Source organism: Castor canadensis, chromosome 2 (assembly GCF_047511655.1).
Source record: "Castor canadensis chromosome 2, mCasCan1.hap1v2, whole genome shotgun sequence".
NCBI classification, from domain to species: Eukaryota; Metazoa; Chordata; class Mammalia; order Rodentia; family Castoridae; genus Castor; species Castor canadensis.
The window spans coordinates 196,291,347-196,316,376 of NC_133387.1; the positions used below are offsets into that span (position 1 = coordinate 196,291,347).

Genomic DNA, 25,030 nt, shown 5'->3' on the forward strand with positions numbered 1-25,030 from the left:
ATCAGAATTGAAGTTAATGAAATTATAACAAAAAAAAAATGCAGAGGATTAATCAAACAAAAAGTTGGCTCCCTGAAAAGAAACAAGACTGACAAACCCTTACCTCAAACTAATCAAAAGTCAGAGAAAAGACACCTATCAATAAAATTTTGAAGACAGAAAGGAAAATACTATAACAAATATTACTGAACTCTAGAGGATCATGGAAAATGTTTTGAAAATTATACTCCAGTAAACTGAAAATCCAAAATAAATGGATAAATTTCTAGACACATGAACTACCAAAATTGCAACAAGAAGATATAAAAAAATTAAACAGGGCCTGGGCATGACTCAAGTGGTAAAGATACTGCCTATCAAATGCAAGGCCCTGAATTAAAAGCTCATTACTGTCAAAAAGGAAAAAAAAACCAAACAACAAAAAAACCCCAAAGAGATCTACAATGAATAATGAGATTAAAGCAATAATAAAGTTCCCTAACAAAATCTCAAGAATGGATGATTTCACTGCTGAATCCAACCAGACCTTTAAAGAAGAACTAGCACCAAGGCTCTTTAGGCTATCCCATGAAATGGAAAAGGAAGAAATTCTTCCAAATTCATCCTATGAAACCAGAATTGCCACGATACCAAAACTGGTTGAGGACACAATGATGAGAAAACTATAGACTAATTTCCTTGATGAACACAAACACAAAAATCCTCAAAATATTTGCAAACCCAATTCAAAAACACTTTTAAAAGGATTATACACCAAGTTGATTTCATGCCAAGAAGACAAGGATAGTTCAACATATGCAAATCAATAAAAGTTACACAGAACATAAAGAATCAGGGACAAAAATGACACAATCATCTCAATAGATGATTCAACATCCCTTTATGAAAAAAGCCCTGAATAAACTAGGAATAGAGGACAAAACCTCAACACAGTTAAGCCTATATATGAAAAACCAGTAGCAAACATTATGAGCAGAAAAAATGAAAGTATTTTCTCTAAAATCACAGAAAAGGATGTCAACTGTGACTGCTCTTATTCAATATAGTGCTTGAAATCTTAGCCAGAGCAATAAAGCAAGAGAAAGAAATAAAAAGATACAAATAGGAAGAAAAGAAGTAAAATTAACTCTGTTTAAAGATGATATGTTCCTATACTTGGAAGACTAAATTTTCTACCAGAAAACTCTTAGATCTAATACATACTTTCAGAAAAGTGGTAGGGAAAAAAAAATCAACATAAAATGCACCAATAATGAACATGTTGAAAAGAAGTAAAAAAAAAATCCAATTCTCAGTATCAGAAAAAAAAAAAGATCTTAGGCATAAACTTAATGAAAGATGCTAAAGACCTCTAGAATGACTAAAGAAATTGTAGAAAACACGAGAAGATGGAAAGAGCCCCCATGTTCATGGATTGGAAGAATTGATATTATTAAAATGGCTGTGTTATGAAAAGTGATCTTTCAATTCAATGCAATCCCCATCAAAATCCTAATGATATTCTTCATAGAAATATAAGAAATAATCCTAACCCAAAAAATACCCAAATAGCCAAAGCAATCCTGAACAAAAACAGCAAGACTGGAGGTGTAATATCTCACTTTATGCTACAGAGCCATAGAAACAAAAACAGACGGTTAGACCAATGGAATAGAAGGTCCAGAAACAAGCGCACACAGCTACAGCCACGCGATTCTTGACAAAAGTACCACAAACATACATTGGAAGAAAGCTTGTTTAGCGAGTGGTCCTGGGAAAACTAGATATCCTCTGTGGAAGACTGAAACCAGATTCCTCCTTCTCACACTGTGCAATAGTCCAAGGGATCAAATACTTCAATGTAAAACCTCAAACTTGATACGACTAAAGAAAAGCATTCAAGCCTGGCTCAAAAGACCAAAAATCGTATGTTCTCCCTCATATGTGGACATTAGATCAAGGGCAAACACAACAAGGGGATTGGACTATGAGCACATGATAAAAGCGAGAGCACACAAGGGAGGGGTGAGGATAGGTAAGACACCTAAAAAAACTAGCTAGCATTTGTTGCCCTTAATGCAGAGAAACTAAAGCAGATACCTTAAAGCAACTGAGGCCAATAGGAAAAGGGGACCAGGAACTAGAGAAAAGGTTAGATCAAAAAGAATTAACCTAGAAGGTAACACCCACGCACAGGAAATCAATGTGAGTCAATGCCCTGTATAGCTATCCTTATCTCAACCAGCAAAAACCCTTGTTCCTTCCTGTTATTGCTTATACTCTCTCTTCAACAAAATTAGAAGTAAGGGCAAAATAGTTTCTGCTGGGTATTGAGGGGGGGAGCGGGAGGGGGTGGAGTGGGTGGTAAGGGAGGGGGTGGGGGCAGGGGGGAGAAATAAACCAAGCCTTGTATGCACATATGAATAATAAAAGAAAAATGAAAAAATAAAAATAAAAAAATAAAGAAAAGCATTCAAGACCTGGATATAGGCAATGTTCTTGAATAAGAATCTATTACCTCAGGAAATATCAAGAATTGATAAGTAAGATTACATTAAATTAGAAAGTTTCTTCACAGTAAAAGCAACAATCCTAAGAGTGAGGAGACAGCCTACAGAATGGAGAACGTCTTGGACAACTGTTCATATTGTGGAGTTTAATATCCAGGATATATAAAGAATTCAAAACAAACACAAAAGAACAAGTAACCCAATCAATAAATGGACAAATGAATAAACATTTCAAATGGAGTACAAATGGCTAATAAATACATGAAAAAATGTTCAACATCTTTATTCATCAGGGAAATGCAAATCAAAATTACATGGAGTTTCCATCTAACCCTAGTCAGAATGGCTATTATCAAGAAAAACAAATGTTGGTGACGATGTAGGGAAAACTTATACAAAGCTAGTGGGAAGGTAAACTTGTCCAGCCACTAAAGAAATCAATGTGGAGGTTCCTCAAACAATTAAAATTAAACTACTATATGATCAACTATACCATTCCTCAATTAAAAGTAAACTACTATATGATCAACTATACCATTCCTCAAAAAATTAAAAGTAAACTACTATATGATCAACTATACCATTTCTTTTGTTTTGTTTTGTTGTATTTTATTTTTTATTTATTTTTTTTCCTTTTTCTTTTATTATTCATATGTGCATACAAGGCTTGGTTCATTTCTCCCACCTGCCCCCACCCCCTCCCTTACCACCCACTCCACCCCCTCCCTCTCCCCCTCCCTCAATACCCAGCAGAAACTATTTTGCCCTTATTTCTAATTTTGTTGTAGAGAGAGTATAAGCAATAATAGGAAGGAACAAGGGTTTTTGCTGGTTGAGATAAGGATAACTATACAGGGCATTGACTCACATTGATTTCCTGTGCATGTGTTCTGACCGAAGAATCAGTCAGCTTATTGCAGAGTTGCCTGCATGCCCATCCTTATTGCTGGCATATTCACATTAGTGAACTTATGGAATCAGTCTAGGTGTCCATCAATAGGTGAATGGATAAGGAAAATGTAGAGTATTTTTAAGCCACCAAGAAGAATGAAATATATAATTTGCAGGAAATCATCATGTTAAATGAAGTAAGCCAGTCTCCAAAAGACAACTACCATGTATCTTCTCTCATGTGGAATTTAGGCAGAAAAAATAAAAAGGACATGAAAATAAAAGGGTAGCAGGGATATGGAAGGGCAAAAAGGGGAAACAGGGGGAGGATGGAAGAGGGTCACAGGGGGTTTAATAGCTAAAGCACATTATATGCGTGTATGGAAAAGTCTTACTGAAACCCATTACTTTGTACAATTAATATATGCTAATGACATTGTCAACAGAGAGGAAAAAAAAAGATACATCCTTAGGGTCATGAATAATAAATGCCAAAAAGTGGTCTATGTCACATGAGGAACAGAAACAGGGGAAGAAAGATCAAGATTCTTCCAAAAATCATAGGAATCTAAAGACATTTTTGACTGGTTACTATTACTCAGATGAATATTCTATAAACTACACAATGTCCCTACTTCCATAAACTCATTTTGCAATATTCCTACATAAATGCTGCAAAAGCTGTTCTGTACATAATGAAATTGTGCAGCAACAGCAACAAAGACAACATTCATAAGCAATTTTCTATGTGCCAAGCACTTTATCCAGAATTTAATTCTCAAGACAATATCAAGAAGTAGGTTTCCCTGTTATCCTCATGTTGAAAATGAGAAAAGCAGTTTAGAGCTGTCTCGGTAACTGCCACAGGGTTCAAAGCAAAGTGATGAATTAGGATTCAAACAGGTCCACATGTTCCTGAGGTCATTTTCTACACAAAACATCATTATTGGTACAGCATTTAATCCAACCTCCTTTCTTTGGCTCTGAAGGCTGCTTATAATCTGATTCAATTTTGTTGTAATTCTTTGTGTGCTAGTCCCACTGGACTTACCTACTGTTCCCTTCTACACAGTCTTGTTCTTGTGTCATCATTTTTTCCTTTCTTGAATTCACTAGCAATTATTCTATACTATCCATTTGCATATAAAATTTTCAAGAAATACATTGTGAAGAATATTTCTCTTTTACCATGGCAACAATATCTGTCCAGATTCAAACGCTGACTCTTCGTTTGCAGAGTGACTCTGGTTATTAACACCTGATCCTCTGGTTCCTCAAGGTTAAACAGTGGTAGCATTAGCAGTACTGCTCATGTGTCTTGGTAATTAAGCACACTGAGTAATACATAGTTCTCTCATACTGTGAAGCAGCAGCTGGGGAGAGAGGAGGCAGCCCTTAAGGAAGCACAGTGGCTGCTGGTGCATCAGCGTCTTTAGGAGCCTTAGAAATGACACTTCTCCAGCTTGGGGGAAGGTGGTAGAGGAACAGAAGTTTCCTGAATCAGGCCACATGAATAAGAGTTTGGATAACAAAGAAGAAACCACATACTGAGGACCAAAGACAGGAAAACACAGGGGAAGCATAAAAGAGTAAATGGACATCTGAAATACACTAAAAAAGACAGCACAACCAGTTTGCAGTACCACCCTGCTGGGAGGGAAAGACTACCAGAAGTAGATTCTCCACTCGCTCAAAAAAGTGAAAGGACCGTTAGACCAATGGATGTGCAATACACAACGTGGAAATTTAAATATGAAAAACCAGGCAATGTCTCAGCTCCAAACTCCCACAACATCAACATCTGAATCCAAGGATAATGAATTGGCTAAAATGTTGAAGAGAGAATTAAAAGTTCTCAGAAAGTTTTCTTTCTCACTCATTCCTTCTCGGTGCCAAGAATCTGACAATATTTGAAAATTTCACTTCAAATTAAAGTCGAATTACAGTAAGTGGTACAATATAGTACTACAGTATTCTGATAAGTATTGATTAAAAGATACTAGCGTATATACAAAAAAGCTATTTAAATTCAGTAAACACCATAGAAGTGAGATTCTTTTCCAAGATAAATGAAAAAGATGCAGGAGGAATTCTTCCTATAGATATGGAAAAGCACTGGATATCTTCTTCATGTTAGTCTTTTAAGAACATCTTATATATTTTGCTATCTTTTTTATTCATATGTAAAGGAGTTTAGGTTGACTATCAGAAATTTTTTATACTTAGTGCCAATAGCAAGAAAGAAATATGAAACTCTTAATTCTTAGTCCTAGTGAAATCTTTTCCATATAAACTTCTATAATGTTTATATTCTCCAAAGAACCAAAAAACCACTGCAGGACATCCCTTATTTTTTTGTTTCTGTCCAACTGATCTGAACTACATGGATTTCACTGTTCTCTAAAATGGTCTAATTATTTACCAGAATTGTTGATTTTCCCTTCTTCTGCTGAATATATCCTGAATTTCTGTTGAGTGATCATATTTCTCTTAATCTCCATATATGTGTTAAAAATGAAGAGAAACCCATCTCCAGCTTCTAGAATAGGCATTTGGGTGAAGCCCTAGTCAGTAAGAACTTTGCACATCTGCCTGAAGAATTAGTACAGACACAGGCACAATACACATCCCAATTGGTTTGGATAGAAGGGAATTCTGAGATTTTCCCTTAAGATACTAGGAACCAGTGTTATTTCTGCTGAAGTTGGAATTCAGATGGTGTAAGACTTGGGCTGGGAAGATACCAACATGTACAGAAGACCTGCCCGAAAGTGCAATCAAAATAGATTTCATTACATAAGCAATGGAAAGATAGCCAGATAGCATAAGCTGAAACCTTAAAGACAATTATAAGGTCCTGCATCTAATTAATGTTAGCTATCACCAGACTTACCTCAGTCAATTAATTGCTATATGGCTCCTGCCAATTTGACTGGTGTTCTGTTACTATTAATTACAAGATTCTTGACAAATGTATGCATGGAGGAAGAACCTCTTAAATAGTGGAATAAAAACACAAAGTTACCATTGGCTTACCTTTTGGTTTAACAAAGCACTTGCCAGTTTTTGTACTTCTGAACTCAGTAAGGTAGTTCCTCTGATGACTTTGCTGAGTGCAGCAAGAGACTGATGGACACTCTGTACTAAGCGAATGGCATTAAACTGTTCAAGAATGATGAATGATAAGATTGGAGATCCTTGTCTGTCATTAGGAGGAGACACTTTCTGATGAATCAGGTTTGAATTCTAGAAGAAAAATGTCATATTTACTAAAAACACATGTCACTGACATAATAAAATACACCAGAATTTATTAAAACCTTTCATTGTTCTATTTTTTAAAATGGTTTTGAAATACTCTTTTTTATGAATAGCCAAAATTATGAAGTCTGCGAATACAAAGAAAGGGAATTCCTCCTCCCCCATCCTAGAGTAGTTTCAACAGGACTTACTGTTCCATTTTCATGCAGAAGTACATAGTACTTCACCATATTCGCCCTCCTTTACCCTTTCCTTATGTCCTCCCCTCCCACTGTACCAACCTCCAGAAAGGACCTGTTTTACTTTCTTGCCCTTCATTTTTGAAAAAAAAGACATTTTTGTTTAAGATAGTTCTACAGGGAGTTTCAATATGACATTTCCATGTATATATGTATTATATTCCAAATTGGTTTGTCCCCTCCTTTCTACCTTAGTCCCCTTCTTATGATTTCAAAAGATTTAAATATTCTATACTGATTCTTGTATAGAAAATACATCAACCATATTCACCTTCTTTCTTCTTTTACACTCTTTCTCCTGTTAGTGCCTTCCCCATGTACTTCATTGGTTAGGTGTCTGTTCATATTCAGTGGGACTTGTGCCTTGGTGTTGTACCTGTACATGCACTGTGCTTAAATCAATCTAGCCCTGCTCCATGGCACTTCCTTGTGCCTTTTCCCCATCCTGTGGTTTTTAACAGTTTTCAGTATGTTTCATTGTATCTTGTTTCTACAAAGATGTGATGTATATCATTATTCATTTTCTTTCCTTTCCTGCTCCCTTAGACTCCTCTACCAGTCCCATGTTTGGATACATTCTCTGTACATATTTTTATGTATATATAATATTGTTTGTATTTGTATTGGGCCAATATTCCACATATGAGAGAAAATATGCAGCCTTTAACTTTCTGAACCCAGCTAACTTCATTAAGATGATGTTCTCCAATTCCATCCATTTACCTGCAAACAACAAAGTTTCATTCTTCTTTATGGCTGAATAAAATTTCACTGTATATAAATACCACATTTTCTTAATCTCATTCATCAGTAGTGGGTCATCTTGGCTATTTCCACAGCTTAGCTATTGTGAATAGCACTGCAATAAACATGGGCATGCAGGTGCCATTATTCCTGCATGCCCATGTTTATTTCTGACTCACATTCCTTTGGGTATATCCTAGGAAAGGTATTTGTGTATCATATGCCAGTTCTATTTTTAATTTTTTGAGGAGCCTCCCCACTGTTTTGCATAGTGGTTATACTAACTTCCATTCCCACCAGCCATGTAGGAGGGTTCCTTTTTCCCACCATGTCCTCATCAACATTCGTTGTTGTTTGTGTTTTTGATGGTAGCCATTCTAACAGGACTGAGGTGGAATCTTAATGTGATTTTGATTTGCATTTCTTTCATGGCCACAGATATTGAGCATTTCTTCACGTGGGTTTTTTTTGGTTTGTTTGTTTGTTTGTTTTTGCCATTTGGACTTCTTTCTTAGAAAAAGCTCTATTCAGTTCATTTGGTTCTCTTCATTAGATCACTGATTCTTTGTGATGTCAGTTTTTGGAGCTCCCTATATATTCAGCTTATTAATCCTTTGTCAGATGGATAGCTGGCAAAGATTTTCTCCCATTCAGTGAGCATCCTCTTCAATTTAGTGACCATATCTGCTGTTGTGCAGAAGCTTTTTAATTTCATGTAGGGCTATTTGTCCATCCTTTCTCTTAGTTGCTAAACCTTTGGAGTTCTATTTAGGAAGTCATTGCCTATACCTATTAGTTCCAGAGTATTCCCTCTTTCCTGCACTAGTTGTAAACTTTCAGTTCTTATATTAAGTTCCTTAATCCATGTTGAGTTGATATCTACACAGAGTGAAAGACATGAATTTAGTTTCAATTTCCTGCAAACAGATAGCCAGTTTTTCCAGCAACCTTTGTTGAAGAGGTTGTCTTTTCACCTTCATATGTTTTGGGCCCATTTGTCAAAAATCAGGTGGGTGTAGCTGTGTAGATTCATACTGGGTTTTTTAATTCTGTTCCATTGGTTTTTCATGTCTGTTTTTGTATCGGTACCATGCTGTTTTTATTGCTATGGCTCTGTAGTATAGTTTGAATACTGGTACTATGATACCTCCAGCATTGCTCTTTTTGCTCAGTATAACCTTGGCTATTCATGATCTTTTTGTACTTCCATATGAACTTTATGGTTGGTTTTCCAATCTCTGTGATGAATGTCACTGTAATTTTTATGGGGATTGCATTGAACATGTTTATAGCTTTTGGCAATATAGCCATTTTCACAATATTGATTCTGCCGATCCTTGAGCATGGGAGATCTATCCGTCTTCTGAAGTCTTCGATTTCTTTCTTCAGTGGTGTAGTTTTCATTGTAGAGGTATTTCATTTCCTTTTCAACTTCTATTTCTAGCAGGACTAGATACTGCTGAATACAACTAAAACAGTTGAATGTAAGCATCTTCTTAAATGCATCCAAATGCAACCATGGGCCGAGAAGGAATAAACATTCAAAAAATTAAGAATTTGGTTTTTTTAATCTTTGTCTTCATTAACTGCATCCTGAGTACATAGATTTCCTATTTACCTCACAGTAAATAAGTATGTTGGCCCTAGATCATTTCTGGAGCAGCCAGATGAAAGCCCTATCAATTCACCTACCCAAAAGCCAGATATTCCTGTTGCCAAGATACAAGAGATAGAGGAAGAAGGAGGCAGCTGTCCTTTTTCCCTACAAAGAGGCTCTCCTAGAAAATGTAACATAATGTGCTTGGATTCTAACAAAGTATGTAAATGTGTTTTATGTAAACAAATTTATTCCATGGGTCAGGTGACCTAGAGAGGATTCCAAACTTTAGCATTTTATTGCTTTCAATCTATAGATAACTAAAGAGACAAGGCATTATTGTCTATAGTATCCTGGTATTTCATATAGGGATATATCCATTGGTCCCTCGCTCAGAGAGAGAATGGACTAAATGTTCCATTAATGAAATGATCAATTTTAAAGATATTTTAATTTTAAAAATGTAAGAAAGTTCTACTCCTGTTAACTATTTCTGCCCTCTGGATTAGGTTTTAATTTTATTTAACTTCAATGAATTCTTTTGAAATTAAGCTATTCTGAGTCTATAAGCTTGACTGATACATGAATCTACTAACCGGCATGGACAAATAAATAGTTTGTTCAACTTCTGTTCAGAAAAAGCCCATCATCTCTTTTTTGCTCAATAAATTCTATCAGCCAAAAAGATGGCTTTAGATGCATCTGTTTTGAGTAATTTAAATGAGAATTAACAGGAGTGCTGGTGCTACATGGAGTAGACATAAATTGGCAAAATGTTAGTAATTCACAGTAATTCTCACCTACAGCCAGGTACTAAAAGTTGCTCTGTGGTAGCTCTTATGTAATAAAAATTTTAAAGCAAGGACTGACCTTTCAAATGCATGCATGCAGAATATTTAATGAGAATAGATTCTTTGTGTATTATACCTTTCAGTATTTTTGCTTTACAAATCACTCTTTTGCAAACTTACTGGGTTTTGGGATATGAGGGAAGAGAACACAAAAATGAGACACTTTACTGTGCATTTGATAAATGATATAAAAACAAATGAGTTAATAGTTAGCACAAAGTACTGTTAAAAGTTAGAGTTACATATTTGTATTATATAGTTTCCTAAAAAAATTAATCACTAAAAATATAAAGACATAGTCTTAACATTCAAGCATGAAAATCTAAATTAATGAAAGATCTTGAATATGGAAATATTATAAATACTACTAGAAGCTGGTATACCAAGCAAAAATTCACAAAACTTTAAAGAAGTAAGAATAAGGTGTAGTACATATGTTCACATTCTGACTTTTTATTAGATCCTTTGAATAGTCTGTGAAGATTAATTCTAACTTTGAAATCTTTTGGCTCTTCTCCCACTTTATAGTCACACTGCCACAATACTCAGGGAAGTCTCCAGCACCTTGCTCTTAGAACATAACTTCCTAATTCATTTTCAGGTCTCTAATAGCTTAACCTAATAGACAATTTACAACATTATCAATTTTGCTATTATAAAACACAAATCATTTCCTATCACCTCACTGCCCCCTTATTAATTTTTTCCCATCCCTACTACCTAAAACATAAAGTGTAACCTCTGCAGTATGTTAATACCTTTCCAAAATGGTCCTGATAACTTTTGTGACTCCAGTTAGATTACAGTAACAAACATAAGCACACTTTCTTCCTCCCTGGAATACTGGTCCACCTGTTTTTGACTAGAGAATTCCTTACTCAATGAGTAACCTCCAAAACTCGGCTTCCTTAACTTTCTTCTGGGCTCCCAAAGAATACTGTAACACCTTTACTTTCTGTGTGTTATTATAATTGCTAACATAATCTCTAATATTAATCACTAGCACCTAGCATAGTGTCTTTCATATAGTGGTCCCTCAATCCATACTGATAGATGAAGGATAAAAATTTCCTTTTGCCATGATAAAGAAAAAAGTCCAAAAGTGATTCAACTAAGGTTCAGAAACTACTTACTCAGAAACGATTAGAATATGCATGACTTATTTTCATCAAAATTAATTTATTTTCATTGTTGAAGTACAGTTTTTCTTTTGAAGTTTAGCTAGCAACTAACCATAACCCGATAAAAACTCTGAAACTTGAATGTAGCATTAAGTTCTTCCAATTAAACATTTACAAAATTCTTAAACTTTCTCAAAATAAAAGAATTCCTACCATTCAAGTGCCACACCTTAACTTGTCCAGTTGGAAACACAACTTTAATGGAAATTGTTACTTAAGTTAGAAGTTGTTTTTACAGAATGCGGGGACTTGACCTGGCCCTTACTGGTTTAGCACAGACTGGAGCAGGTGCAGATGCCCTATCTGGAATAAAGACCAAAGCCTTCAATGCCTAAATGACATCACAGGTGAACAAGCAACAAGAGCCGCCAAGAAACAAGGGACCTCCCTGTAGAACTAATGTAAACAAATAAAAATGGTTTGTTTTTCAAAAACAGAACAGGAAGGTAAAACAGGTCCCGTCTGGAGGTTGGTACCAGTGGAGGAAGGGGTGGAGGATATAAGGAAAGGTGTAGGAGGGTGAATATGGTGTACTCATGTGTGAAAATGGAAAAATGACACCTGTTGAAACTATTCCAGGAATGGGGGAGGGGAGATAATGAGAATGACGGGGTGAATTCCACTATGATAAGAACTTTTGCAAATGTTACAATGTACTTCTAGTACAACAATAATATAATAATAAATGAAAGCTAATACCATGATAAAAACAAAACAAAAAAGAGCTGCAACAAAATCACTGAACTCACCTAAAACTCAAAAAAAAGTGCTAGAAACTGATAAGGTAGAAGTGAGCATGGGAAAGCTGTTAGATAATATAGAACAGCTATTCTAAGGAAACAGGCTTGAAGAAATCACTGAGAAAGTTTTCGATACTCTGCCACATAAATTTAACAAAAAGAAGGAAGCAATCGAAAAACCAAACGGATATCCTTGAGCTGAAAAACACACTCAGCAAAATTAAAAACAGAAAAGAAGGCATCAAGAGCAGGATAGATCGAACACAAGAAACATCCAAAGCAAAGTGTTCTGGTAATCTTTGAAACAACAGGATTCTATGTAGCCCATAGCAAGGAGAGAAAGTGCCACAAAATTAATCCTTCAGAAGGTATTACACTAAGAGAAGTAGTTCCATCAAGCTTCCTAAATCTATGGTAAAAATATTTTTAAACATATTTAAACAGCAGGAAGTTTTTATATTTATCACTGATGCAGTATCAGAAAAATAGTAACAGATTATTATCTACATTCCAAATGAGGGTTTGGGGAAAGGGAGAGAAGTAATTGGAGTTTCTATTCCTGGGTTGTATCCTGGGAGACAAAAAATTTACATATAAGTCCTTGAAGTCAATTCACGGTGGCCTTTGTGTACTAGAAAAAAATTGTCAGAATTACAAAGAAGGTACGTATGGGTGGGAGTGGAAGGCAGCAATAAAACCAGACAGACCTAAAGAAAGAAGCAGGTGGGGCAAGGAAGATTATACACTACACATCCCAGGAAAGTTCACATGAAGGGGAGTCACTTTAGGAAGTGTCAAAAAGTCTTGAAGAATGTAGCACAGAGGAAAGTTAGTACAAGGCCACATACTAATGTGAGCTCTTCCTTGTAAAACACGTGACTGGATTTCTTGAAAAAAATAAAGATAGAAGTTGTGTTTCAAGGCCAGATTCAATGTATGATAAAAACAATAAAGGCAGTGTAAATTCAGAAGTAGAAACAGAAGATCACAAGGGAATAAGGCAACAAAACTATGTAATAGTCTTTGATCTCTTCCAAACACTGGAAGTTGGGTCAAACTAGTTCTCTTATATTTCAGAAAGACAGAAAGTTGCCAAAATACCCTCTGATTGTACACTATGTCTCTAGAATGTAAGAAGATATCTTTGCCACAAGTAATTAGGGTTACTTTAATCACTGGCTTGCAAATCATTCACCTTGCATCTTGTTATCTAAGTGGACACTGGCAGTAACAGTGTATTATTCTCAGAGCAAACAGCTGCATTACAATGACATACCCCTATTGATACACACATGTGGATGCACATGCTTGTACATGGTTACAATTCTGAGAACTTCATGGGCTTGGAAAATCATCAGAAAATTTAAAACAGCCAATGTCCTTTGTTGAAAGTTGGGAACTGGGCTCTAATACAGTAATAACAAGTTCCATCTTGAGAAAATGAGTATTACCAAACAATAAGGACAGAAGAGCAAAGAAAACTGACTTCACTGTAAATCTGTATGAAGAATGACTGCAGGCCAGGACTTCCTAGTTAGGAATTTGTGCAATGTGATTACTTGAGTGGCTCAGGCAGAAGAGCAGAGCATAGGTTAGGAAGCTGGAGAAAAGAAGAGAGCCGCAGTACTTCACTACTAACCTGGTTTAGTTTCTTCCAGAGGTTGAGGACAGGAGAAAGTTCATTAGACCAGATTTCTCTATCAAACTTGCAACCAGCTGTTACTGAGCGTCCCAATATCCTTAACTGTGAAATAACCTGAAAGAAGACAGTAAGTGGAAATAAATGAAAATAACACCCTAAAGACTGAAATGGCACAAAAACAAACTTGACATTTATTTCATAAAAATAAACATCAAATATAAACAAGTTTTAGCCCTATTATCTCTATATAGTTGGCTCTGTATTTTACTGATTTATTTAAGTAGGTAAAAAAACAAAAACAACCCCAAATTATGTAAAGTTGAGGGAGACCATTAAAGAAATTACACTCTATCATGGCTTCTATTATAAAAGCTGCTTCTTTCTGCAGAAAGTACTCGTTATCTATTATTGATAATCTCTTGTATCTATTTGTTCACTTTTGAAATCCATATTGTTTTTTCAGTTGGATTTAAATCCAATAATTTCAAATACTCAGTGATAATTTTTTTCTTTGCAGCATTACTGGGATTTGTCAGGGCCAAGCACTTGCTAGGCAGGAGCCCTATGGGAGCCATGCTCACAGCTCTCACAAAGATAGTTTCTCTAAAATAGAAAATGACAAGATAGTAAACAGCATATAAACACTGTAAAATATAGCAATTTTAAGTAATTTCTGGTTAAAAAAGTATTCATAAATCTGTTTTAATTCCCTAGATTAATTTTAAGTTATTTCAATGTTTTCTCCACAGACCAGGCTCCAATGAGTGAAATATCAGTAAATTAATTGAATTAAGTAAATTAATTAACACAAAGCAAGATAAATATTCCTAGTTACTTTCACTTCTGTAACTTCATTATTAGTTTATCATTATTCTCATCAAAATCAGTCCCTTACAGTTTCTTTTCTAAGATAGTGTTTAATGGCTCCCATTTTAAGAACATCAATTAAGCTCCTTAATCATGTGCTAAAAATATTCAGGATATTACTGGGTGTGCTAAATACTGGATCACAGATCTTATGGTATGTGTGTGTATAAAATCAGTGAGGCATCCATTGATCATTGAAATATTTCAACTACATATTAAGATTGTCTTATCTCACTGCTTATCTAACAAACAAATGAGTTAAAAAACCCAGGTGCACGTTTTTCTAAGGTATTAAACCTCAATATGTGCAGTATTTTGACTACTTTTTTGTTTTATCTTTTTGAGAGATGGAAGTTGGTTTTTCTTTTTAGCATATTGGGATACATATTTCATATTTTGTTAAATTCTCATATTAGTAAAGTTTGTATCTTTCAGCATGGATGTACTTCTTAAACATCTACAGTTAAATTCAGAAAATTCTTAGAGAGCTTTTGATTGATTTTCTCATGTTAAAAAACTGTGGCAATTCTGTGTTTGATTTTCTTTGTTTTTCTGATAAATTATTTTCATTTGCTCTAGCTGAACTCTGCAACAGCATCTAATTTATCAGCTTTGCTACACTACAGAACATCATTAGTTGGTAGTCAGAAGATGTGCTGTTTTAACGTTGGTAACATTTGCTATCACTTATTTGTGTTTTAAATTTGTCAAACATGACAGAAAGCAAGACTGCAAAGAGAATTGTAAAGGAAAAAAAGCACAGATACTTTTTATACATGATGCTAAAAACAATTTTCGGAATAAATTGATACCAACCCAAAAAAGGTCATGTTTTCTGTCCTAGAAAAATACTTGGTGCTTACATTCTATGTAAGCATTGTGATCTTCAATGAACAGAGGGCAATAAAAAATGATTTCAAATATATATTATTACTAGTGAGGAACAGAGTTTCAACAATGGACCTGCATTTGTTTCCACAAATTCTAACATACTTATCTTTCCATAGAGTATTGATGCCTTTTTTATTAATCATATTTTAAGCTAGTTAACATACTTTTTCAGTAAGACTGCGTTAAAGTGGTGTCAAGTGGATAGCGTTACATTATTTACAAGGTCTACCCACTCTTACCAGTTTGCATCATGCCAGGGGCACTTTGGGGAAGATTTTAATTCCTATTTCACCTATCCTTATTTCAGAGAGCAATGAGGGACAGCTCAGAAATACCTGTGCCTCTCCTGAGCTGCTAGTCTGTTTTTATCACAAGATGTGCGGTGGTCTGTGTGTGGCTGAGTGTCCCCAGGGGTCTGTTAGGACTAAAGGCCTGGTCCTCAGGATAGTGCTGTTGGGAGGTAGCAGAACCTCTGGAAGGTATCACCCAGTGGGAAATCCTTAGGTCACTGGGGGGATGAGGAAATTCACAGTGACACGTGGTTTCTCATGAAACCCCTGGACTTTTTACAAGAGGATTGTAAAAAGGAGCAATTCCATTTTCTCTCTGTTGCCATCTGAGATACGACCAACTGCTTCTCCATGCATTCCCACTGTGAGATGCAGGCATCCATTGCCCTACCCAGAGTCTAAACTGACAGGACTCACCCCCATCTAGTCTTGGACTTTGAGGCCCTCCCTCCTGTGACCTAAATAAGTTTTTTTCTTTGTAAAGGTAGTTGCCTCTGGCTTTTTGTTATAGTAACAGAAAGCTGATTAGCACATACTAAATTTTGTACATAATTATAATTTCCTTTGGATATTATGAAGTACAAAGAATACTTTTCAATGTAATGCTACCAACCTGACAGAACTTCAGAGAACACTTTTTGGTTGATTGGTTTTGTCTTCTTTCAGCATAAAGTGTTGCAGTCCCTCTTTTCCCACCCTAGGTTTCTCTTTGGCTGATTTCCTCAACTACTGATTATTTTGGAATGAGAGGAAGTATAAATACTCATTCCCATGAGAAAATTGATTGCTAAAGAAATTATCTTCCTTTTTGCTACAGACTAAATGTCTAGAGAACATTTCAAAATTATGAATAAGCAACACTATCAATAAAAATACTGTAAAAGGTTACAACCAGGTACCAAAATAACTAAGGAAAACCATTAGAGACTAGAGTCAAAGAGGAAAAAAATGAAAAGATAAAATAATAGATTTTTTTAAAGCTTAAGAAAATGGGAAGGTTTTATATATACCTAAATAGAGTTCTGTGAGAATTGATAAAATGAAAGCTTCTTTGAAAAGAAATTTTAAAAAGTTAGTGAGAGACAATATTCCCCATATTCAGAAAGTTCACAGCCACTTAGGGTGACTGAATCATCTGTCACAAAAATGAAAATTAAGAATGCAGAGGAAAAAGACTAGAAGAAGCTAAGAGGAGCCATGTGTCATCACAAAGAAACAGCTACAAACTGTCAGCTACTTCCTAACAGCAATAATGGAAGACAAAACAGGGAAAAGGACTTTCAATCACAAATTGTTAAGCTAGCAAAATCATTTTCTCAGAAAAAATAAAATAAGGATATTTTGAGGCCAAACTGAAAGAGATTAAGCAATGCCCAGGAGAAAATGGATAAAACCCTCAACTATGTTACTTCTAGGGCACTTCTTTTGGGACTCCCCCCAACTCTGGGGGTGCTACTCTCCCACTTTATAATCTCAATAAATTCTTCTGCTTTAAACAAGAAATCTAGCATTATGTGGGACACTTCGATATGCCTTTTGGGGCAATTCAAACTAGAAAACTCAGAACACAATCAACAAGCACCATCTAACAATGTATTATGCACCCAATAACTGGAAAACACCTTCTTTCAAGCACACAGGGAACTTTTAACCATGCTAACAACTGAGCCAAATTACAAATTACAAATATGAGAACACACATGAAAGTAAGAAAAAAGAATTACATCAGACTTAAAAAAAAAAAAAGCCGAGGTTGGTTCACCAAAAAACTAATAAAATTAAGAGATTTATAACCAGATTGAGTTAAAAAAAGAGCTAGCTGATGGATAAAATACAAGACGAGGCAGGAGGATTACAGGTTCAAGGCCAGCCAGGGCACAGTTAGCTCTCAAAAAGCAGAAGCAAAATGAGGAGGGCGTGACTCATGTGGTAGAGCCCGTGCCGATTAACTTAAGGCTCTAGGTTCAACCCCCAGTAGAAAAAAGTGGGGCAAAGTTTCATTTTGAAATTCTAATTTTAAAGGGATATAAGTACAGAAATAGAAAAAAAAAAAAACCCTAAAAGACAGTATGAGACATTCTGAACTTTATCCTGTAAAAAGTTGCAAATTCAGCCACTGCAGAAATCAGTAGGAATATATAAACCAGTAAGACAGTCTAAAGAATAGAAAAACTAAGTGGGCCAATAATATTTTGTTCAAAATATTAAATTACAAGTTAAAAATTGTTTTTCTAGAAGAAAATTCCTACAGTTCACCAGTAGTTCTCATGTAAGTCCTATTAAAAGTGTGGCATGATCATTCTCTCCTGCTTGCTCTTAGTTTTTTAGAGACTAGAAAATGATTTTCCAAATCATGTTATAAAGTCTACTAAAAACTTGAAGCCATAGAAAACACAAATTCAAAGAGCAGTCTTCTGAACACATATGGAAACAAGGAATGAGTGTGCAGCGATGTTAAGAAGTACATACATGATGGCGTTTTATGTCTGTCTGGTTAACCACAGAAACTGTAAGTCAAACTCACCACATAAGTTAAGGAGAAAAACTGTATAATCCCTGGCAAAAAACTGTCAGCTAATTTAATAAATTCTTTACAAACTAAGGCTAGCAAACTTAGCAAAGATGCAGAGGTCATTTGACATGTGCTGCCTTCCTGCAGTCACATCTTTGCAATGTAATATTGCTCTTCCACATCAAGAGACCTATTTCTCCAACACTTTGAATCTCTCCTGGTCTTGTGACTAGCTTTGACTAATAGAATCTGAAAAGAGTGATGCGCAATTTACATGGGCTTAGACTTCAAGAGTTCATCTCTTGCTTTGGACCCCTGAGATATCATGCTAGATGAAAGGCCATGTAACTGAGAACCAAGTGAACCCAGCCCATAGCCAGCACCATCTGAAACATGAACCATCCACACCAGACCACTCTCTAAATGAAGGTAGGCCTGAGTGTGAGATCAGGTGAATGCTGAGAGGAACAATTCAGAATGCCCAGAATCATCACAAAATTATAAAGCACTGTTATTTCAAGTCATTGTTTTGGGATGATTTACTATGCAGCAAAAACTCAGGGAAGCACCAGAAATATGTGGAAGCCAAGCCTCTTTAACCTGTGCTATAGCCTGAATGTCTGTGCCCTCCCCCTTCATATCCTGAAGCCTTAACTCCCAGTGTGGCTGTATTTGAAAATGGGGCCTTTAGCAAAGTAATTAAGGTTAGAGGTGATAAAGATAGGGCCCTGATCACATAGGACTGGAGAGTCGTTGTAAGAAGGGACACTAGAGAGCTAGCTCACTCTTGTTCTGTCTGTACACATACACTGAGGAAGGACCTAGAGAAAAAGGCAGGTACGCCCAAGCTAGGACCTTTAAATTCAGTGCAAAAGAAGGGTGCCAGCTATCACTACTTTTATTCAACTGTGATCTAGCTCCCCAAGAAAACAAGTAGAGACAATTCAAAGTTCAAGGATAATAAAGGTAAAAAAGCAAAATAATTTTTCTCAGAAAGAATTATAGTTTGTAGAGAAGAGAATGTATAATATTTTATTATTATACATATATTGATACTACACATTTCTTTCCTTGAAATGAACAGAAATTCATTAAGCAATGTCATAAATTCAGTCCGAGGATCCTTTTGTCAGTGATTATTTGTGAGCCCTGGAGTTTACTTAGTCAATACACTCATCACCCCTCAGCATTTTCATGTTCCTTGGAGGTGCTTGCCCAGGTATGGTATGTTTATCCAGTTACCCAACACACCAGGATGTAAGGCACCACATGAAACCTCCCCATATACTCAAAAAATGAAATCATATATAAGCATGTTAAAGTGACACAGGACATAGAAGAACATTCAGATGTTTATCTCTAACATTAATACATTCAGGATAAAGGGGGAAGCTTTCTCATGCCCTTTAATAAAAATATTTATGGCAGTGACACACAAGACAAATTGTAGGTTATACTAGTGATTTGTGAGATGAGATTTCACTCAAGATCAAAAGTGAAACAAACAGGCAATTTACCATGTGAAGAAATCACATCATTGTTTTTCAGGTCAATATCGTATTAAAAGCCTGAAAAATAAATCTCAGGATATCTACTAGCTTGTTCAGTTTTACTAAAAATGAACCTCTCTTCGAAAGATGTTTAAATTTTCATACGTAAGCTAGTGAATATATCAGTTTTCAAATACTGAAATATATTATTGGGAATAACAGGCTAAACATATCATTATATAAATCATACATATTAATGTTTTATATATAATTCTGGTTAATACTAAGTAACTGAGACCTGATATTAAGCTGAGTTATATGAACTGTTTCATCTGCCTAGGGAGGTATAATTAGTGGCTCTAATGGTCTTATTTGCTGAGAGTAAAATCATATTCTTGTTATTTATGAAAGAACAAATAAATGGATTATATAATTGTATATTTTGAGTGTATATATGCATGTGTATTTGCATATACACCCAAATACAAACACGAGATTCTTATCTCTCCTAATACTTTGTATTGTTTTAAAAATATTTATTGTACATTGTACTGAAAAACATTTTGGCAGTTCATTAAAAAATTAAACATGCCTGTCATATGGTCCTACCATTTCTACTACTAGGTATTTTCTGAATATTTTATGTTCATACAATGATGCAACATGTTAAAAATGGAGCTGGCAAGAATAGCTCAAGCAGTACAGCTCCTGTCAAGGAAGTGTGAAGTCCCCACTTCACACCCTGGTACTTCCAAAAGAAAAAAAAAAGCTAAAATGTTCACAACAGCTTAATTTTAAGAGCCCCACTGGAAGTGATCGAAGTATGTTTCAAAGAGTGAATGAATAAACAAATTGTGGTACATCCATCCGATGAAATACTGCTTAGCAATAAAAAGGAACTGATTCCTGATACACATAAGAACGTAGACGAATCTTACAACAATTATGCTGAATGAGATGGAAGACAACCGTATAATCTTTTTATATAAGTCTATAATGTACAAACTAATTTGTACTTATCGAAAGGAAATCAGCAGTTTCCTAGGTATAAGGGAGAAGGGACAAGATAAAGGGGTTATGAAGAGACAAGGCAAACTTTAAGGACAGAACGGGAATATATTTGCTCACTACCTTGACATGGCGATGTCAAGTGTACACAAAGGTCAAACCTTGCCACAGCACACACTCTACACATGCTGTTTACTAAATGTCAGAATAACCTCAATAAAGCTGTGAAAAGGGGGAATAATTATTAAAACAATGTTAGATAACTTACAGAACTACCAGGAAAGTTAAAAGGTTGCTTAGAGCTAGTTAAAATATTAGTTATTTTGGTAGGACAAAAAAGTAAAAGTTGATGCTGTGACTGTTATGGTTTATGTGGAAAGTATCCTCCAAAAGGCTCATGTCTTGAAGACTTGGTCTCCAGCTACTGGATCAATCCTTGAGAGGTGACTGAATCATGAGTGTGCTAACTTCATGAGTTGCTTAATCAACTGATTAGTTCACACTGAACAGGCTACTAGGTAGGGCCTGATCGGAGGGGATAGGTCACTAGGGACATGTCTTTGAAGGCTATGGCTTGTCTTAGCCCTGCAGCTCTGCTCCATTACACCCTATATTTCAAAAAATCAATTTACCAGGAACTGGTGACTTTCTAATAATTAATGAAAAGCCATTTGAGTCAGGATAACTGCAGCGGCTGAGCGTGAGGAACCACAGCTGCTGTGTTCATAAAAGCCATTCAAAGCAATGTTGCTAAAATTATCATACTAGCAATTAACCCCCCGAACACTACATTTTAAGAATAAATACATTTTAAGAATTTTCCTATAAAATTGCTATCAATTCTAAGATAATCTAATAACATTCTAAAACTTCAGAGCATGCTTAGAAAAAAATATGCTGTCAGTACTTAAAGAAAAACATGGAGCGCTTATGGAAAAACACATAAAACTTCTATAGAACTAAAGCTACTTTGTACCTTTGATCAGTAACACCTGCTTCCCAACACCTGCTACCGTTTTTGAGCAACAGCACTACCTAATCCAATTGCTTTCTAACTTAGCTCTTTGCTTTAATTACTGCTCTCCTGTTGTCCAGTCTCTACCAGCTATGCATTGCCAGTGACCCAGTTATCTCCATAGTTCACAGGGCTCACTGTTATCCAACACTTCATCCTAGCTAGCTCCCATCCTGATACCTATCCACAGTCCCTCCCCTCACCATGCTTCAGCCACATCTGCTTACTGTCTTTCCAATCAAAAAAGCATAAATGGTTTATAAAATATGGAAGGATGTTTAGTCTCATTAGTAATCAAAAACACTATTCAAGGAGGAGCTACCTGATCGGCAAAAAAAAAAAAAAAAAATGGCATCCAAATTTCCAAATATAATGGAATGAAGAGGCTGTGGATGTTATACACTGGTGGCATGAGATTAAGGTATTCAACCAATAAAAACAATTTCTAAGTATAAGCTCTAGAGAAACTCATACACATATGTATCAAGAAATATATCCACAAATTCCATATAACACTGTTATAAGAGCAGTTAAGTCTGGAATAAATTAAATATCAACAGAAAAATAGCTAAACAAGTTCTGTAATATTTACACAATGAAATATTGCACAGTAATAGCAAATATGGAACTATATCCAAAACAAAAACATGAATATTCTTAGAAAAGCAAAGTTAGAGGAAAAAAGCAAGATCCAGAACATCCCATGCTATATATGGTTTTACAAAGTTCAGAAAATAAGGAAAACAAAACATGTGAGTGTGTGTGTGTGAGAGAGAGAGAGAGACAAAGTATATAATACATTTCATAAAATATAAAACTATTAAAAAAAACAGAAATAGCATGGTTGCTCCTGTGTATAAAAGCAGAGTAATAAAAAAATCATATATGCTGATCCAAGATATGATAATACCTTAGTTCTTGGGTAAAGTTGGTTCATTGGGTTTTACCAAGTCATCATGCTTCTAATGTTTTAGTTATATATACTAATATATTAATGTTACAATTATTTCAGATATATCAAATGAATTTTGAAAACAATAAAAAGGCATTAATTAGTCGTCTAGAAAAAAACAAAGCAGATTAAGGGAAATACAAGACACTGAGTGTTGAAGCGTATGCCGTCATATATAAATGCTCAAAAGAAGGTGTGTCTGTTTTGGTGATATTCGGGGACCTGGCGTGAGGAATAGACTAGCCACATGGAGGGCCAGGGTGTGAGCGTCAGGATGAAGGTTGTGGAGCAGGAAGGGTCTCGGGCAGAAGCTCAAGGGCAGTGTGACCAGTGTGCTGCACAGGGTGAGCTAGGGAAAGAGGGTCAGATGCAGGCCATGAGGGCACACAGCCCATGCACGTGGGATCTTGCAGACCTCTACAGTGAATTCGTTAGTTGACTTAGATGGATGTGACTGGAGGAAAACAGCTACTTCTATGACCATCTCCAGAACATGAAAATGCCCATCTTTCTGTTAGAAGATCTAATTTCCTGACAGAGTTGGACTGACCTAAGGAAGTCTTTGCCCAGAGGTCAACTCCTCCTTGCCTGTTTCTAAAATCTCTCTGGAAAAGTTTAAAGTGCTTATGTAAACACGAATTCAAAGCACAGTTAACTTTTTTTTTTACTATATCATCCATGATACTGACTAGATCAGAATGTAGGAAGTATTTGCACCAAAATTTCATTGTGATTATCTCAGATTTCTCCAGAGATTCATCAATTTCTAAACAAGTCAGCGAATTATTTTGCTGGAGACTCTTCTAAAAATTATACTTTACCATTTCCCTGAACTTATTAAGTCCACAAATCACAGCACAAAACAGCTGAAGTGTAAAGTCTTAAATAAGATATTCAATAATATGGCATTTCTTTTTTGTAGCCACGGAACCAAATGACAGATTCAGTTCAAGTGAAACACTATTTTTTTGTATGTTTCAAATGAAAGAGCAAAATTAACAGCTCTCAAGTTCCAGAAATTCCTAAGGTTAAGGCACTCATTTGAGGAGGAAAAAAAGCTTTAAAGAACCAAGTCCATGGAAATAACCTGAGATGGTATGAATTTAATAATTCAAAAAACCTTCTTGAGTGCTTACCAGTTTATACCATTGGTACTCACTTAACACTGTAACAAGTTTAAATAAATTATTTTAAAGATGTGTCCTACCAGTACAATACCTGGATAAGTTATTTTTTTAAATTTCTGAATCTACAGTAAAAAGAAAAATGTGACAACTTTTTGACAAGATTGATGAAAAGAATTTGACATGCAAATTTAGTGTCACTTAGAATGCACACACAGAAAGAAAAACAAAACACTGTATTTGGAAAAACAAGACTCTGAAGTCCCACTTCCATCAAGGCTAATTTCAAGGACCTGGGATGGTATCTAAGAACCTATCTTTTGGACAAACTTCTCAGGCCATACTGATGTAAGTGGCCAACATCACCACACAGAGATATTGCTCGAGGTTTAACTTAGCTGGACAGGGAATCATGACAGATTAAGGATTACGTCAAACAACCTACACCTGCAATTGTGGGTTGAGAATTTAAAAAGACCCAAAACCAAGCAGGAGTCATTATACTTATATCTGAAAAAGCAGACTTCAAATAAAAAATAGTTCAAAGAGATAAAGAAGCTCACTGCATATTGATAAAGGGGACAATCCATAATAGAACATAACAATTACAAGCATATATACATCAAATCTCCATGTACCCAATTTCATTAAACAAGCACCACTGGACAGAAGAGCACAGATAGAACCCAACACCTTAATACCCCACTCTCATCAATGGATAGATCACCCAGCTGAAAAACCAATAAGAAAACGTCTAATTTGCATGTTCTAATACTATAGAACAAATGCACATAACAGACATCTACAGAATATTCTAACTAATAGCCACAGAACATACATTCTTCTTAGCAGTTCATAGAACTTCATCCAAAACAGATCATAGTTTAGTACATAAAGCCAGTCTTCATAAATACAAGAAAACTGCAATAGCATTCTGAATGTCATCAAATCACAATGGAATAAAACTGGAAATCAACAGCAAGAGAAACTACAGAAAATATTCAACACATGGAGACTGAACAACTTACTTTTGAATGATCAGTGTTTCACTGAAGAAGTAAGTGGGCAAATCAAAAAATCATAGAATCAAATAAAAATGAAGACAAATTACTAGACCCTTTAGGACACAGCAAAGGTGGTGCTAATAGGAAAGTTTATAACTATGAGTGCCTACATTAAAAAAAAATCAGAAATCAACAATAAATTAACAAAGCACTTCAAACTTTTAGAAAAGAGCAAGATAACC

General features: G+C 35.4%; 1 protein-coding gene across 3 annotated transcripts in view; it reads right to left on the reverse strand.

Annotated features, from left to right (window-relative positions):
* Dync2h1 (dynein cytoplasmic 2 heavy chain 1) overlaps positions 1-25,030 on the reverse strand; it is a 257,221-nt gene that overhangs the window by 34,803 nt on the left and 197,388 nt on the right. For all 3 annotated transcript variants that reach the window (XM_074066819.1, XM_074066821.1, XM_074066820.1), the window contains 2 exons: positions 13,633-13,749; positions 6,417-6,626 (listed from right to left, as the gene is read on the reverse strand). In XM_074066819.1, coding sequence (XP_073922920.1) covers positions 6,417-6,626; positions 13,633-13,749 — 327 coding nt within the window. The remainder of the gene's footprint in view (positions 1-6,416; positions 6,627-13,632; positions 13,750-25,030) is intronic.